Source organism: Fringilla coelebs, assembly GCF_963513975.1.
Source record: "Fringilla coelebs genome assembly, chromosome: 11".
Lineage (NCBI taxonomy): Eukaryota > Metazoa > Chordata > Aves > Passeriformes > Fringillidae > Fringilla > Fringilla coelebs.
The window spans coordinates 23664631-23678860 of NC_140037.1; the positions used below are offsets into that span (position 1 = coordinate 23664631).

Here is a 14230-nt window from a genome sequence, read left to right on the forward strand (position 1 = left end):
GCAGAAAAACACCACTTCAGGGAACAGGACTTGCAGAGCCTTTCTCAAAAAAGGACTTTGTGCTTTCAACAAAAAGAGGGAAACACCACGGATTTCATGCATCCCATACAGCTGCTCTTTAGCCTTACCCTGCCTTTAAAATTTAGCAGAAAATGTCAGATACCATGGGCAGCTCAGGGGCTGCAGGAGAGGTTCAGGACAACATTGCCTCTGTTCACTTTGTGCTTTTTTCATCCAAGTTACCTAGAGGAGAAAGACAAAACAATTCATATGCTGAACCTCTTGTGATTTCTCGTGATCAGCAGCTGCATGTTAGGAGTGTTCTTTATGTCCTGACGGGTATTTCTGTGGTTTCCCCCCTTGGGTCCTCCTGCCAGGGCGTGCTCCAAGGCCCCCAGCCCTGCCTGTGAGGAGCTTTGCAGCACAGCCTGACCCTGGTGGTGCTGATGGTGCTGTTACTCCATCTCTTGGCAGGAAGGTGTCGGACAATGCCATGCTGCAGTGGAGGCCCTTCCTGTACTGGACCTTTCTGGGCGCCTTTGAAGGACTCGTGTTTTTCTTTGGGGTTTATTTTCTTTTTCAAAACTCATCCTTGGAAGACAACGGCAAGGTAACGGCCCCACAAGAGAGGAACATGAGTGTTTGTGTTGTGTGCTGCCTCCGATCCGCCTGGCAGGGAATATCTGCTTGAGCTGTGCACTGTGTCTCCAGTCTTGTCCAACAGTGGAGCCTTGCTTATGGTGTGATCCTGCAGCAAATGCTTGAAATAAAACATTTCCAGATTGCCATGGAAACGGGGCAGAGCTGGTTACACTCACTAGGTGAAATGACTAGTCTCACACACAGCTCTGCTCCAGCACAGTGAGCTCTGCACAGTGCTCGTCCCCTCCTGGGTGTGATCCCAGGCACTGCCCAGGGCAGGGGCAGTGTCTGTCCTTCCCACCAGTGACAGCCTCACATTCAGCACGTGCTGGGCTGGTTGTGAGCAGCTGAACTGGCCCACCTTGATGAGATGGTGCTCCTTAGGGCAGACATGGTGCAGGGCTGCTTGTGTGCTGTGCCTGTCTGGGGCTGTGATTTCGGCCTCTTTTCCCTGGGGAAGGCTGGGCTGGCCTTTTGCTCCTGTTTTGGAGCCAGCAGAAGTCCCCAGCTGCTGGAGGCAGCAGGTTCTTGTCCCTGCTGCCTGCTTGCTTGTGCCTCTGCTGTGGGGACGAGCCCTTGCATTGCTGTGGGAGCTGCTGGGGTTAACTTGCACAGGAAGAGGAGGAAAAAAGATGGAGGGTTTTTTTCTTTTTCCTTTTTTCTCATTTTTTCTTGTTTTGCTGGTTAACTGAGTACAGAGCAAAGCATTAGTGCAGGGCAGCTGCCAGGTGTGGTGGCCTGAGTGGTTTCAGGACCTTTTCCCCAAGGGAATGTGCAGCATGTTATTAGATCTTGGCTGATGGGAAACTTCTTTACACCATCACTTGTGACCCTTGAAAACACCAAAACTCTTTTTAGTGGCTCACACTTTGAGAAAAGCTGATGCAATTTATGTATGTATATCCATACACTGCATCGATGCCAGCGTTTATGGCCCCAGCTAGATGCAGTCCAGCCCCTGTATTGTCAGGTCAGTGCTCTTCTGTAGCTGCAGCCCTTCTGGTTGGATTGGAATGAAACGTGAAGCACTGATGTGTTCTGCAAATGCCTTCAGAGGTCAAATCTATGTGGCACTACAATAAGATCTGTGGTTATGTCCTGTTCTGTAAACACTTATGCCTGTAAGAACTGCTACCAGCAATTGTTCATAATATCCATGTATGTTTGATTGACTCGTTTTTCACTCCTATTGACTTTAATTTTTTTGCATTTTTTGGAAACTTTTACATTTCACTTTCTGTTTTAATGTATGCATTCAGAGCTTGACAGCCTTTGGTAAGCATCTCTCCCATTCATTGCCATCACTGGATTTATACACAGTATCTGCTTTCCTTTGTGTGCATAGTCCCTAGTACCCACAAACCAGCCAGCTGGAGCAGCACCAGTGCCCACTGGTGCCTTCTGCAAGGGGACTGCAGAGACATGATGAGGATGATGATGAGTATGGCGAGAAAGCAGAAACTGATCAATTGCCCAGAAATCCTGAGCTGCAGGTGGTGCAATGACTTGTGTCCTCATTGGCATTGCTGTTAGTAGGAGGCTGTTCCTGTCACATCCCAGCTGTCACCTGTCTGTGGCACTGCATGGCTCCGGGTGGCGTGCGGGGCGCGTGTGCCGGGAGCTGCCGCGCCGTGTCCCGTGGCTGTGGCTCTGTGGCTCTGTCCCTGCCCTCCCCTGCTCCCTGCTTGCCCCGTGCCCGTTCTGTGCCTCCCCAGGCGGCCAGGACGCTGTGGCAGTGCCGTGTGTTTTGCAGGTGTTTGGGAACTGGACCTTTGGGACGATTGTTTTCACCGTGCTGGTGTTCACCGTCACTCTCAAGGTCAGCATCTCCCTTCCTTTCCAGGCACTGCCTGCAGGCCTTTCCCAGGCTGCTGTGCACTGTGAGCCATGGGGCAGTGTGCTGGACATAGTGTCTGAGTATTTTCCACCACACTTCAATCTTCTCCTGTAGAGGCAGAACCTGCTTACTTTCCTTTGTGTAGTCTGTCATCTTTAAGTGTTTGTTTTGTTAAAATTATTTTTCTATTTTCCCCCTCTTTTGAGGACTGCCATTGGTTGTGGTTGACTTTTCCCCATGCTTTCACCTCTTGATGTTCAGTTCCAGCAAGAGGAGAGGAGCAATAGAGAATTTGGGTTTGTCCACCTTGTTTCAGACAAGGCTGAGTGCCAAAGTGATCACAAAAGCACGTGTGTCAAATAACAATAGCAAATCTATTTTGTTTCTTGGAGCTTTCCAGAACAAACTGTTTGCATAAGACCTTACAAAAGGTCTTTTGTGTTTGGTTCAGGACAGCAGGTGGTGACAAGAGGCAATTACAGTCCCTGTAACCTTTAGACGTTTCTTTCCTGTAGGATCAGGGGTTGCATCAAATTTATTCCATTTTAAAGTGTCAGTTACAATTAGAATGCCACTCTTTCCCTGCTAACATTGTGCCAGACTGTGGACATTGAAAATGTTTTTCCTGGTGCCCATATGCACAGAGGTAGCTGTTTGGAGAACCTTCAAGCCTAATGTGAAACCAGTCTGAAATGTCATGTAAATCCAATGCCCTCTGCATCTAAAGCCTGTTTTTGTCTCTCTTTGTTCCCACAGCTAGCGTTAGATACCCGATTCTGGACGTGGATGAACCACTTTGTGATTTGGGGCTCCCTTGCTTTCTATGTGTTTTTCTCATTCTTTTGGGGAGGAGTCATTTGGCAAGTATCTTTTTCTTTCCCCTGCCCTTAGGGCAGTGCAGCAGCCCCTCCTTGGGGCATCCTGAGATTGGCAGGTGCCAAGGGGTGTGCAGCCCTGCTCCTTCCTCTGCTGGGTGGGAAGGGCTGCCTCCCCCAGCACCCACCCAGAGGCAGTGCTGAAGGGGGCTGTGCACCAGGAGATGTGTTTGAGGAGGTCTCAGCCCAGCAGAGGGAAGAGCCTCAAAGAGAGAGCACCCTGGGCATCGTCCAGGTGCTCAGCTTTGGCACAGGGTGTTTGCTTTTCTGCTGCTTGAGGCTCTTGTCTGCATTGGGAGGGTCTAGAGTAAACCTTTCAGGGTCAGATTGTGCATGTGGAGGAGAGAGACAGAAAGAACATGTGGTGGAAAGAACCTCAGTGGAACAGAAGGAACAGGTGAGGCAGATGCAGAGCAAGAGCACCTGGCCCTTTCCCCATAAGCAGGGGAAAGCCAGGTCCTGGTGTTGAAATGAAGAAATTCTCACTGATTTGAGTGCACCCAGGATTGTGGGTTTAATGTGTTGCAAAAGCAGGTGACATTAGTACATTACAAACATGACAGTTTTGTATTTCTTGTGCTGCAGTAAATGTTCAGTTGACTCTCACAGTAGACAGCATCTCTGTTTTACACCTTTGCTTTGCCATGGGATATTGGCTGCATCCCTGATCCAGCAACCTGCTGATAAGGATGTGGAACAGATTTCAATATTTTGTGTGGGGGTCACAAGCTTTAGCTCTTCAGTTAACTCTTGCTGACCAACAGATCCAAATCTGCCATCTAGCCACATCTCTAGGCTAAATGTGAATTTTCTGCTGAAAACTTTCTACTGCTTAACTTGCATAGCTCAGTGTTTTTCACCCAACAGTAAGCAAAACCAGCTTTGGGATCCTTGTTATTGATGAGGTGTTTTTCACAAGCAGCTGTTGGTTGCTCTCCCTCATCAAGGAAAGGAGGAAGGGGCAAATAACCTGTTGTGATTGGGAGACTCTGGATTTCCACTATTAAAATCAAACCAGAAGCTATAGCAAAGCCTGAAGTTGAGCTAAAATGACCTGGTTTTTGGTGAGGTGAATAATTTATCTTTCAGTGATGGTGGCTAAATTCAAACCCCTTCCCACCCTGAAAAGAAACAAATGTGGAAGATGCAAAATGGATCATGACTCTTTTCCAGAAATAGTGCAGCTGGAGGCAGGAGATGCATTAGGAGAAGGATGGACAGTGTGTTTCTGTGCTCTTTCCATCTCTGTCTGAAAGGGAGGCATAACTGCTAATAGCTTTACCTGAAGTCTCCTTTGATTCTGATCTTCTTGGAAAGCCCATGTTAACCAGAATTTATTTGTATCCTCTCTTTTTCAGGCCTTTCTTGAAGCAGCAAAGAATGTATTTTGTATTTGCTCATATGCTGACTTCTGTTTCCACATGGCTGGCAATAATTCTCCTGATCTTTATCAGCCTTTTCCCAGAAATTCTTCTAATAGTTTTAAAAAATATAAAAGAGAAAAATCATCAGGTAAGGAATGAGGTGATGTATCACACTGTATTTTTAGGAAGACTGTTCTTACCCTTAGGCACCAGATGAACCTTTAACAATACCATGTACCACTCACATCTCAAGGAAGGATTTCTAGAGTCTTGTCTTGCTCTTTCACATGCCAAAAATGTCAAGAAGTTATTCTAAAAATCCTGCCTAGATCTGTAGCAGGGAGGGAGTCAACCTGTGCCTTTGCTGGGTGGGAATGTGGTGTCTCCTAGAGAAGAGGGTAAGCCTTGTCCAGCCTGAACTGATCACCAAACACACTTTATCTTGTCCTGAAAAGAACTGCCTGTTTTTGTGTCAGAAAAGCAGGATGCTCCCCTGGGTGTGTTCCCAGTGCTGGTGCAGTGTGAGCAGGGTCAGCTCTGGTCACGTTGTCCATCCTGCGTAAATAACCACAGGCTCACACCATGGTGGTCACTCTCCCTGGAAGTTGGTTTCTTAACAGCTCTCCTTCACTGCTGGGGAGGAGGCTCCCTTTGAAGTGGAAACCTCTTCAATGTTTTCTCTGTGCTCCTGGAAGTGGTGAAGGCCAGCACTGCCAGGCTCAGGACTCGCTGTGCTGAGCCCCTGCCCTTGTCTCTGCTGGCCCCGAGGGGGGCAGAGTGTCCTGAGGGACAGCCCTGCTGCCCTTGGCCATGCTCCCCCTCCTGCAGCAGCTCTCCTGGGCCAGCCTGTGGGAATGGCCAGGCAGCCCTGGCCCCTTGCCCTGGGGTGTGCCTGTGCCAGGGCTGCAGCAGGGCACAGCTGAGGGGCCGTGGGCAGGGGGCACATGCAGGCAGAGAACCCCACCCCGGTCACTGAAGGAGTCCCAGAAAGGTTTGGGTTGAAGGCTCCTCAAAGATCAGCCAGTTCCAGCCCCCTGCCAGGGCAGGGATGCCATTCCCTAGATCAGGTTGCCCAGGGCTGCCCATCCTGCCTGGCCGTGGACACTCCCAGGGATGGGGCATCACTGAAGGTGAAAACAGGAGAGATGGTAAGAGAGCTGTGCTTGTATTTTGTGAGGGTCCACGTAACTTCTTCCACTTGAGTGTGATTTAATAGTTTCTAGCTGGACACCCCTGTTGAGTAGGCTGGGAGTTGTTCTGAGCTGCAGACATAGGAGAGCTTGGGGGCAGTGCCCTGGAAGGGTGCCCCGGGGATTTCTGAGCCCCAGCTCAGCTCCCCTGGGTGGTGACCCGTTTTTGCCTTCAGCTGGTGATCTAGGATCCATCCCCTCTTGCAATACTTACTTTCAAGAGTGCTTTTTATTAATTTAACAAAGGCTCTTGTGAAATCACTTAGCAAAGGAAAGTGAGTGTCAACTAGAAAAGTCTCTTCAGATGTGCATCCCAAACTAAACACAGGCTGAGCCATATTTAAATGTACATTTTGAGTAAGAGCTTTACTCTAAGTGCCTGAAGGAGATGCCTGCATATCTGTGCCAGCCATCAGACACCAAAGTCAGCTGCCTGATTTGTAAAGGCATCTAGGACCAGGTAGATAATTTCAAATCAAAACCCTTGTTAAGAATCCTGACCTTAATACTGAAATAAAGATCAGTGTCCCAATGGAAGCATACAGTGAAAAAGAAAATTAGGGGCATTGTATGGGGGCCTGAACCACAACTTGGTGGCCAAGGGTCCCTTCTGGAAGGGGAGGACAGACTTAGGCCAGGCTGTTGGGCATTTGCCCTTGGTCCCAGTCAGGGACAGGGTTTCACCCCCAGTTTCCTATAACACAGCGCATCAGCTCTGCTCAGCCTGTATTGAATTTTCTGTGTGGTAATGTGGTGGTTGTTTTTATTTTGTTTTGGTTCTGTTTGTTTTTTTAACTGCAAGGCGCATTTGTGTTTTCCTTGGTTTCTGCCTTTCTCTTTCTTGTACTGCAATTTTCTGTCTTTTGTGCTGTTGTGAACTAGGTAACGAAGCGCCTTCCTTCCTCAGGAACATCCACTATCTTCATGCTTTCTCAAACTTCCAGCAATCACAGCTTTTCTTGGAGTGAATAAGGTGATTTCCTTTCTGAGTCGCAATGTGTTGCTTGCTCGACTGCTTTTTTTCTTCCTTCTATTGCCTAACTCCTGAAAACCCACGTTTAGATTTGCTCACACGGCAGAACCTTGCTTTCCCCCACCTTTTGCCTTAATTTAAATCTTTTGCTGAAATATTTCGTCTGTCTCTTCCCCTTGGGTCTCTTGCTGCACCTCAGGTGGGTGAGCTGGTCGTGCTCAGGATGTCCAAGTGAGGTGGACACAGACAAAGCTGGTTACACTCTCCTTCCGTGCTGTAGTTTTGTGTTAGTGGACCAGATAGGAGTGGGACAAGGTGGAATTGATGTTGATTGTCCTCTGGGTGACTTGTCAAATGGCTCAGGCTTGTCTGACCTAGGAGGAGCTTCCCCAGTGCCATCCCAGTTGTCAGTGCTGCTGTTCTTTGTGTGAGTGATTGAGCCACAGCCCACAACCCTCGCATCAAGGGACAGTCTTGGGCTTGCTGACCATGGGACTGGTGGGGTCACCCACAGCAAAGCCCCCTGGCTGCATGTCCCTGTCCCTGATGTTTGGGCTCACTGCAGCTCTCCACCGTCACTTGCTGTTCTAAAAATCCCAGATGTGTGCAGATCAGGGATGTCTTTCTGCTCCCTCAGAAGCACCTGCAGCATGAATCTCCAAACGCTCTGAGGAGCAGGGCCAGTTTCTGAGCACCTCCCGTGCCCCCTGAGCTGCAAGGCCAGGCAGTGCTGGTGACGGTGTGCTGCCATGCTGTGTGAGATGAGGGAGCTGTGGAGGGTTGTGTGTCCTGCATTGTTTGCCCCAGGCAGGCTGGAGCTCGTGTGCTATAAGTCTCTTTGCCTCGCTGTTGCAGAGCAGCAGGAAGGCACCTGATTCATTGTCGGCCAGACCTTCTGTCAGACCTCTTCTTTTAAGAACGTTCTCAGATGAGTCTAATGTGTTGTAACAGGTACCCTGTCCTGAGGATTGGGATGGTTTTAAAGGCATTGATTAACCAAATGTAACCCCCTCCAAATCAGTTAAACCATGGTTCTTGTAATCCTCTTGACTCTCGGTGTGGGGCACCTGTCCTTGTGGAATGGAGATGCAATGCTTGGGATGCATTTTAATTTGGGGATGTTGCACTATCCAGCTTCTTCAGAATCCCATATCTGTACAGATCCTTTCAAGCATTTGGCAATATGTAAACAAATCTTTCGGTCTAACTGCTACTGCAGTCTAATATTAGCACAAAATTTAATGTGAGAGTGCAGCCTGAATTTTACTAGCACTGGTTATAAAAACTAATGCTGGTACATTTACAGTGGAGGATGAAAATCTCAGTTGTTAAAATGATTCCAGTATTGCATCTGAATTGTACCAAAATCCCTTTCTCTAGGGTGCATGCTGTTCTGTCGGATAGAAATAAGTATGTTTTAATTCATCTGCACAGATGAAAACTAAACACATGTACTTGTCTTTGTGTGTCAGCACATGGGGCAGAGACACGTCTCAGTGTCTGTGTGTCTGCACACACACCCAGAGCATCCTCCTACGAGTTGATTTTAAACTCTGTAGTAAGCCAATAGCAGAATAAAAGCAGTAAAAGTGCCTAATTGAATTCACAATTATGCATTAGGGGAGATGTTATATGTGGTGAGCTGCAAACAAAAACCTGCAGACTATCTGCAAACCTCTCGCACCTCTGTGCCCACACCTGCTGCTGAAGAAATCCGATTGTGGGCACGGCAGGGCCAGCAGCCAGCCTTGCCAGCCTCCAGTGCAGCCAGTCCTTCCCCAGTGACATTAGGTGGTGCTCTCCACCACCACATACTGGTGCAGACTGGTGTGGGCGGTGGCTGGACCAGCACAGGAGCTGCAGGGGACAGTGGGGCAGGTGCCACTTTTAGACTACGTGCAGCATTTTACAAATTGCGAACATTTATCATCTGATTACTTGGTTGTGAATGATATTTGGCACTTTTATCATGGCCTAATCATTCTTCTTCTCCTATATATATTTTTTAATAACCCAGGAAAAGGTTTATGGGTTTGGGAATGTAACAGTTGCAATACGTGTTTGTTTTCCTTCTGATTTTTGCAGGCTGGCCCCTTTGATCTGCCTGTGTTAGTGTCATACAAACGTATAGAGAATGGTTATGTGAAGGCTGAAGATGCTGTCACTAATTTGGCAGAAAGATATCCCCTCAGGATACCTTAAAGTGCTCCACACAAACATTGTCATGCTGTAGGAACCCCATGGTTTTAACTGGCAGTGACCTTTGATAGTTCCAAGGACTGCAAGCAGCCTGCTGGGAGAGCAGCCAGGGCACTGGCCCCACGGTACCCGTTAGGCTTTGGTCTTGAGGCTTCCCTGCCCTCCCAGGAAAACCAGTTCTGCCAAATCCTACATCACTGGAGGCTGAGAAAGCATCGTTAGGAGCTCACCCAGAACAGCACGGACCGAAGCGCACGAGTGCAGTGCCAGCCCCATCTCACACGGGGCTTCTGTGCCCGCTGCAGATCTGCCCGAGAGCAGCAGGGCTGCTCAAAGCTCCTGCTCTGCCTGACCAAAGAAGTAGCACAGACTTCAACCCAGTAACATTCCCCTCCAGCCCCCTGAAGGCGCTGGGAAGAGGCTGCTCCCCTCACACAAGGTGGATGCAGCCCTGGAGCCCCTCTCCTGGTGCTGGGGCTGTGCTGCCTTGGCTGGCAGCTGCCCCCTCCCAGCCACGGGTTTCCAGATGCACACGGCAGGATCACTGAAAATTCCGGAGAAACCTTTGCCACTCTCTCCTCCAGGTGGAGCTGGAAACAGTCTGTGGTGTGTCCACAGCAGTGGTGTCCATGTGAAGACCTGCAGTGCTGGGAAGTGCCGGAGCATCCTCCCACAACCGGTTTGCTGATGGGTTTATTCCTGCTGGAGAGTGAAGAAAAGGTTGTTTTGTGGCTGTTTGTGATGGAAGGAAGCTTTTGTGGGGGAAAAAGGAATCCCAGAAGTTGGGCTGTGCCAGGCTCTGAGCCCCAGTGCCCAGGCTCTGGTGGCTGTGCTTACATTGCTGCACTCTGCAGTGGCTCCAACACTGTAAAGGCCTGGGGGACAGTGTAGTCCTTGGCTGATCCCAGGGACATGGGCTGTGCCTGTCAACCTGCAGGTGTATAAAACTGCATCTTGAGTAATTTGCACTAAGAAAAAAGAAGACAGTTTAAAATTGAATTTCATTTTACATTTTGTTTTTTTAAATTGGCATGTTCTTTTTAAATCTACCTGTACCATGGTAGTAGGAACTTTTCCTCTTTAGGTTCTGCACAGCAAAGTTGAGATGCCTGACTCTCAATTTTTAATTTTTTTTTTCTGATACTTCATGTGTGGGAAGAGCAGCTTCTTTTGTAGTGTGAAGTGACGAGCAGTGGCAGAGCAGGCTGTGTGCCCTGCTGGGTGGTGTGACAGTCCCTGCCTCGTGCTGATGTCCCCCAGAGGAGCTGCGGGAGAAGCTCGGGTGCTCATTTCGGAAGCAGCAAGCTCTGCACTGCCGCTGGGCTTGGCTCCTGCTCGTTCAGCTTTGTGTCATGTACGTACAGCAGAACAGCTTGGGATAGACAGAACATTCCCCTCACCAAATTTTGCTGAACTGCAGACTGTTAATTTTTGGAAGAACCGAGTCTTGCTCTCTGGCTGCCATCCCCGCGGTTCGTCCGCGATGGAGCGGATCAGCTGCTGGCAGATTCTCTGGTGCATCGTGAGGACTCACGTGTGATGGGCCTTACCTGAGTGGGAGAGGGGCGTGCACATCCCTGGGGCTGCTCTGCCCTCGCCCAGCACGGGAGGGGACGGATGGACAGCAGCACTGTATCATACACTCTGCACTGGCCTCAGCACGAGCGGCTCCTGCTGCATGCCGGGCAGGAGCTGCACTGCCAGCATGTGTCCATGGGCAAAGCTTTCATTTCCTGCTTTTGTTTGGTTTTCCCATTTTCCTAGCTCATTTCACAGACCTAGAATTCAACTTGCAGACCTTGTCCCGTGCTCAACTTTTCTTGCAGAAATGTGGTGCCTACAGATCAAGTGTCCGAAGAATACAATGAAGATGTGCTCTATATGCCAAATCTAACCATTCTCCTTAAATACACGGTTGCTGACATGTGTTTACATAACCTCTGAAAAATGGGCTCTAAAATGCCTCATTCCTGTGATTCAAAACCATTCCAAGCCCGAATGGTCCCAAGCTTGACACCTTGCTTCTCAGTTTGGTTTGTGTCGTGCTCTGCTCCAGAGTCGAAGTCTGTTCCCCTGGGATTCCCTTGGTGGTGTCAGTGGGAGCAGTGGAACCTGATGTGCGTGTGAACTGTTCAAACACTCATGTAACCAGGATAATTCCTGCTGCCTGTCTCAAGGCAGAGCCTTCTGAGAACCAGATCTTTCTCTTGGCCTTTCCAAGTGTCCTGCCTCCAGCTGGAACCAGCCACTGCAGTAGCTGTATGTTCAAACCCAAGGTGTGGGGGACAGGCGGGGTGGAATTCGTGTGGAATACCTTGAATACAGCTCTTTTGGGGAAAATGCAGTTTTTCTTGGGCTTGGATCTTCAGATAGTGCGTGGGTGTAGGGCTGGGTGCCAGGGCTGCCCTGGTCCAGCAGCAGAGCTGATCCTTGTCGCTCAGCAATGGCAAAACTGGAATTCTGATTGCAGTGGGTGACTCGGGGGAACCAGGAGGCCCCTCCTGAGGTTAGAGAGGGCAGGAGACGTGCTGGTCAGGGCTGTGAGGTGTGAGGCAGCAGGACTGGGGTGGCAGCAGGGGACAGGGATGCTGTGCTGGGTGCTCGTTCCCTGGTGCTCTCGTGCTGCCTGTCAGGTACAGTAACGGTCAGTACAGGCTTTTCGGTGGAGAAACTTGAAGGAAAAAAGGCTGGGGTTTTCTCGTAATAATTTGTTGAAGTTTTATCACTGACTAGTGACACTGAAAGATAAGGAAAGTAATTAAGATTCCCTCTAAAACTCTTATGTGATAACAGCGGAGCTTGGTGTAGTCATAGCGACTTTTCAAAAACTAATCCTAATCATTATGAGAATATTATAAATGACTTGGAATTGCATCAAAGCTTCAAATTGAATTTGTATACACACGGTTGAAAACCCTTCCTAATACTGCACCATTTATCCAATTTCCCAGCTACGAATTTTTTTAAAAAACCATGTAGTGTATAGAAAATGTAAATTATATACAGGCAATGAGCAGATACATTTTCAGCTTCTTGCAAAGAAAAAGGACTGCAACCTTACATTTTTTTCACTTAAATGCAATTTTATACATTTATGTTGCTTTATATCAAGGAAATTGAATGTGAATGTTACCTTTTATGAATGCAACTTGCTCTTTTTTCATTACAGAAACTTTTGTTTGAAGTAATCAATAAACTTTGGTATGTTGTTCTGATTAATAGATATTTGTTGTCTCATCTCCTTGGATACTCCTCGGGGCTGGTAGATTATGTGGGCTTTTCCAGGGCAGTACTAGGGGGACAGTCTGCATTTTCACAGTGGGGTAGGTGCCAGCAAGGCCATGCTTGGTTGTCTGATGTGGAGCAGCATTTGCCTAAGGAAACGCTGCTTGCTTCTCATACATTTTTATTTTTCCAGTAGTGTATTAGCAATTGTGGGTATCAGCTGCTGCACATAGCTGCCCTGTGTGCTCTCAACTCACTTCCCTCCAAATGAATGTTTGATTCTGGAAGTGAATCCTGTGAATTAAGTGAATAAATTGATTTAACTTTCTAGAATAGGTGAACCCAGGGTTTCAGCTGACATTTAGGAACTGATGTAGGTCCATGTGCCTGATTTTCATTCACAAAGTGCTCTGTTTTGATTCTTGGTTCTGTGTCATGACTGCCTGTAATAAATAAATATTTTTTAGTTCAAAGCCTTGAAATACACAAATGAGGTTTGCAAAGTGCCTGGTGCTGGTGAGGTTCAGACCCAATATTTGCATTGATGAAATTCCAACAGCACAAGGAAACTGCTAAAGCACGACTCACAGTGTTTGTATAATGCACGAGAAATATATAGTCTTAACTTTCTTTTTAAGGACACGGGTCTGTTTCAAGCTGAAATGTTTGTAATGAGAAACTGACAGTTTGAAAAATTCTGTTTTGGCTGCTTGGATGCCTGCAGCTCCCATCAGGCACCGCAGGACAGATGGCTGAGCTATTTAAAACAAACTCTAACCTTTCCCAGCAGCTCGTACTATTGGAAACCAGATACACGCATTGAGAATCTTAATGGCACCAGGAGTGATAGTGAAAATGTCTGAGGGGCTGCAGAGGATCTGACTCTGAGCTGGCTGGCAGGGCAGGAGCTGCGGATGGGAGCGATGGGAGCTGACTGCGGGTCACCGAGAGCTTCAGAGAGCACCAAAATTAGCATTTCAAACAGCCATGAGCCCTCTGCTCAGAGAGGAGAAGCAGCGTTGTGTTGTAAGGTGATTTTTAACAAGGACAGCAGTTTTTTGAAGGTCAGGCTGTTGGCACGTGGAGGGGTCACGGTGTCCCTGTCCCTCGCTGTCCCTGCAGCTGTTGCAGGACATGCAGCCATGCTCTCACTGCTGCCATTGGGCTTTGCTGTACATTTTCACTCATCTGGGTAACCTGCTCAGCTGGAAAATACACAGTGGCCTGCAGAAAGGGCGTGTGTGTGCACCTGTGAGTGTTCCTTTCCAAAAGTGGAGCTGTAACAACAAATAAGGCAGGTCTGACTGACGCAGGAAAGCGAGAGTGGGAGAGCAGAGTGGAGCCCTTTGTTTTTTCACGTTCAAGTAGGAGACATAAAATCCTCCTCCTGATTAAATCTCTGCAGCTGTGGCTGGCTTCAGTGGGGCCAGGATTTCTGCCAGGCTATGGAAGGTCTGCTCAGCCTGGACCAGCTTGGGAAGACCCTCGCTGGGCAGTACCCCTGGAGTGGGTGATGCTGCTGTCTGCACAAGAAATCCTCCTAAAGCCCCTGCTCATAAAAACAACCCGAGGTTAATTACTCTTCTACACAAATATTTTGCTGTGGCTGTGCTTGCTCCAGAGGTGAGCAATTCCCTTGGACATCACTTTGACTCGAACCTGTGTTTAACCAGCTCTGATTTTCCAGTACTCAGCACTTGACTGAACAGGTATTTTTGAAGGGTGATCTTTCAAATCCAAATAATGGCTCCAGTCTTAACCCAACTTTCTAGCCTTAATGTGGGAAAGGGAGAAAAAAGTTGGTTTTTTTTCAAATTCAAGAGCTTTGGAGTTTTGTTTGAGTGGGTTTTTTCAGCCCCTGATCTAGAATTAATGTAATTAGTTGGAATTCTTCCTACACCTTCTCCCTAAGATTAGATTTAAGG

At 48.2% G+C, this 14230-nt stretch overlaps 1 protein-coding gene across 5 annotated transcripts in view; it reads left to right on the forward strand.

Annotated features, from left to right (window-relative positions):
• ATP11C (ATPase phospholipid transporting 11C (ATP11C blood group)) overlaps window positions 1–12289 on the forward strand; it is a 53825-nt gene extending 41536 nt beyond the window's left edge. For 2 of the 5 annotated variants that reach the window (XM_084212820.1, XM_084212821.1), the window contains exons 25-29: window positions 475–610; window positions 2396–2461; window positions 3236–3339; window positions 4713–4866; window positions 8967–12289. In XM_084212820.1, coding sequence (XP_084068946.1) covers window positions 475–610; window positions 2396–2461; window positions 3236–3339; window positions 4713–4866; window positions 8967–9083 — 577 coding nt within the window. In that variant the 3' untranslated portion in view covers window positions 9084–12289. Of the gene's footprint in view, window positions 1–474; window positions 611–2395; window positions 2462–3235; window positions 3340–4712; window positions 4867–6790; window positions 6882–7736; window positions 7833–8966 lie in introns of all 5 variants that reach the window. The other 3 variants (XR_014616427.1, XR_014616428.1, XM_084212822.1) reach the window with 3 other exon arrangements.
• The last annotated feature ends 1941 nt before the right edge of the window (window positions 12290–14230 follow it).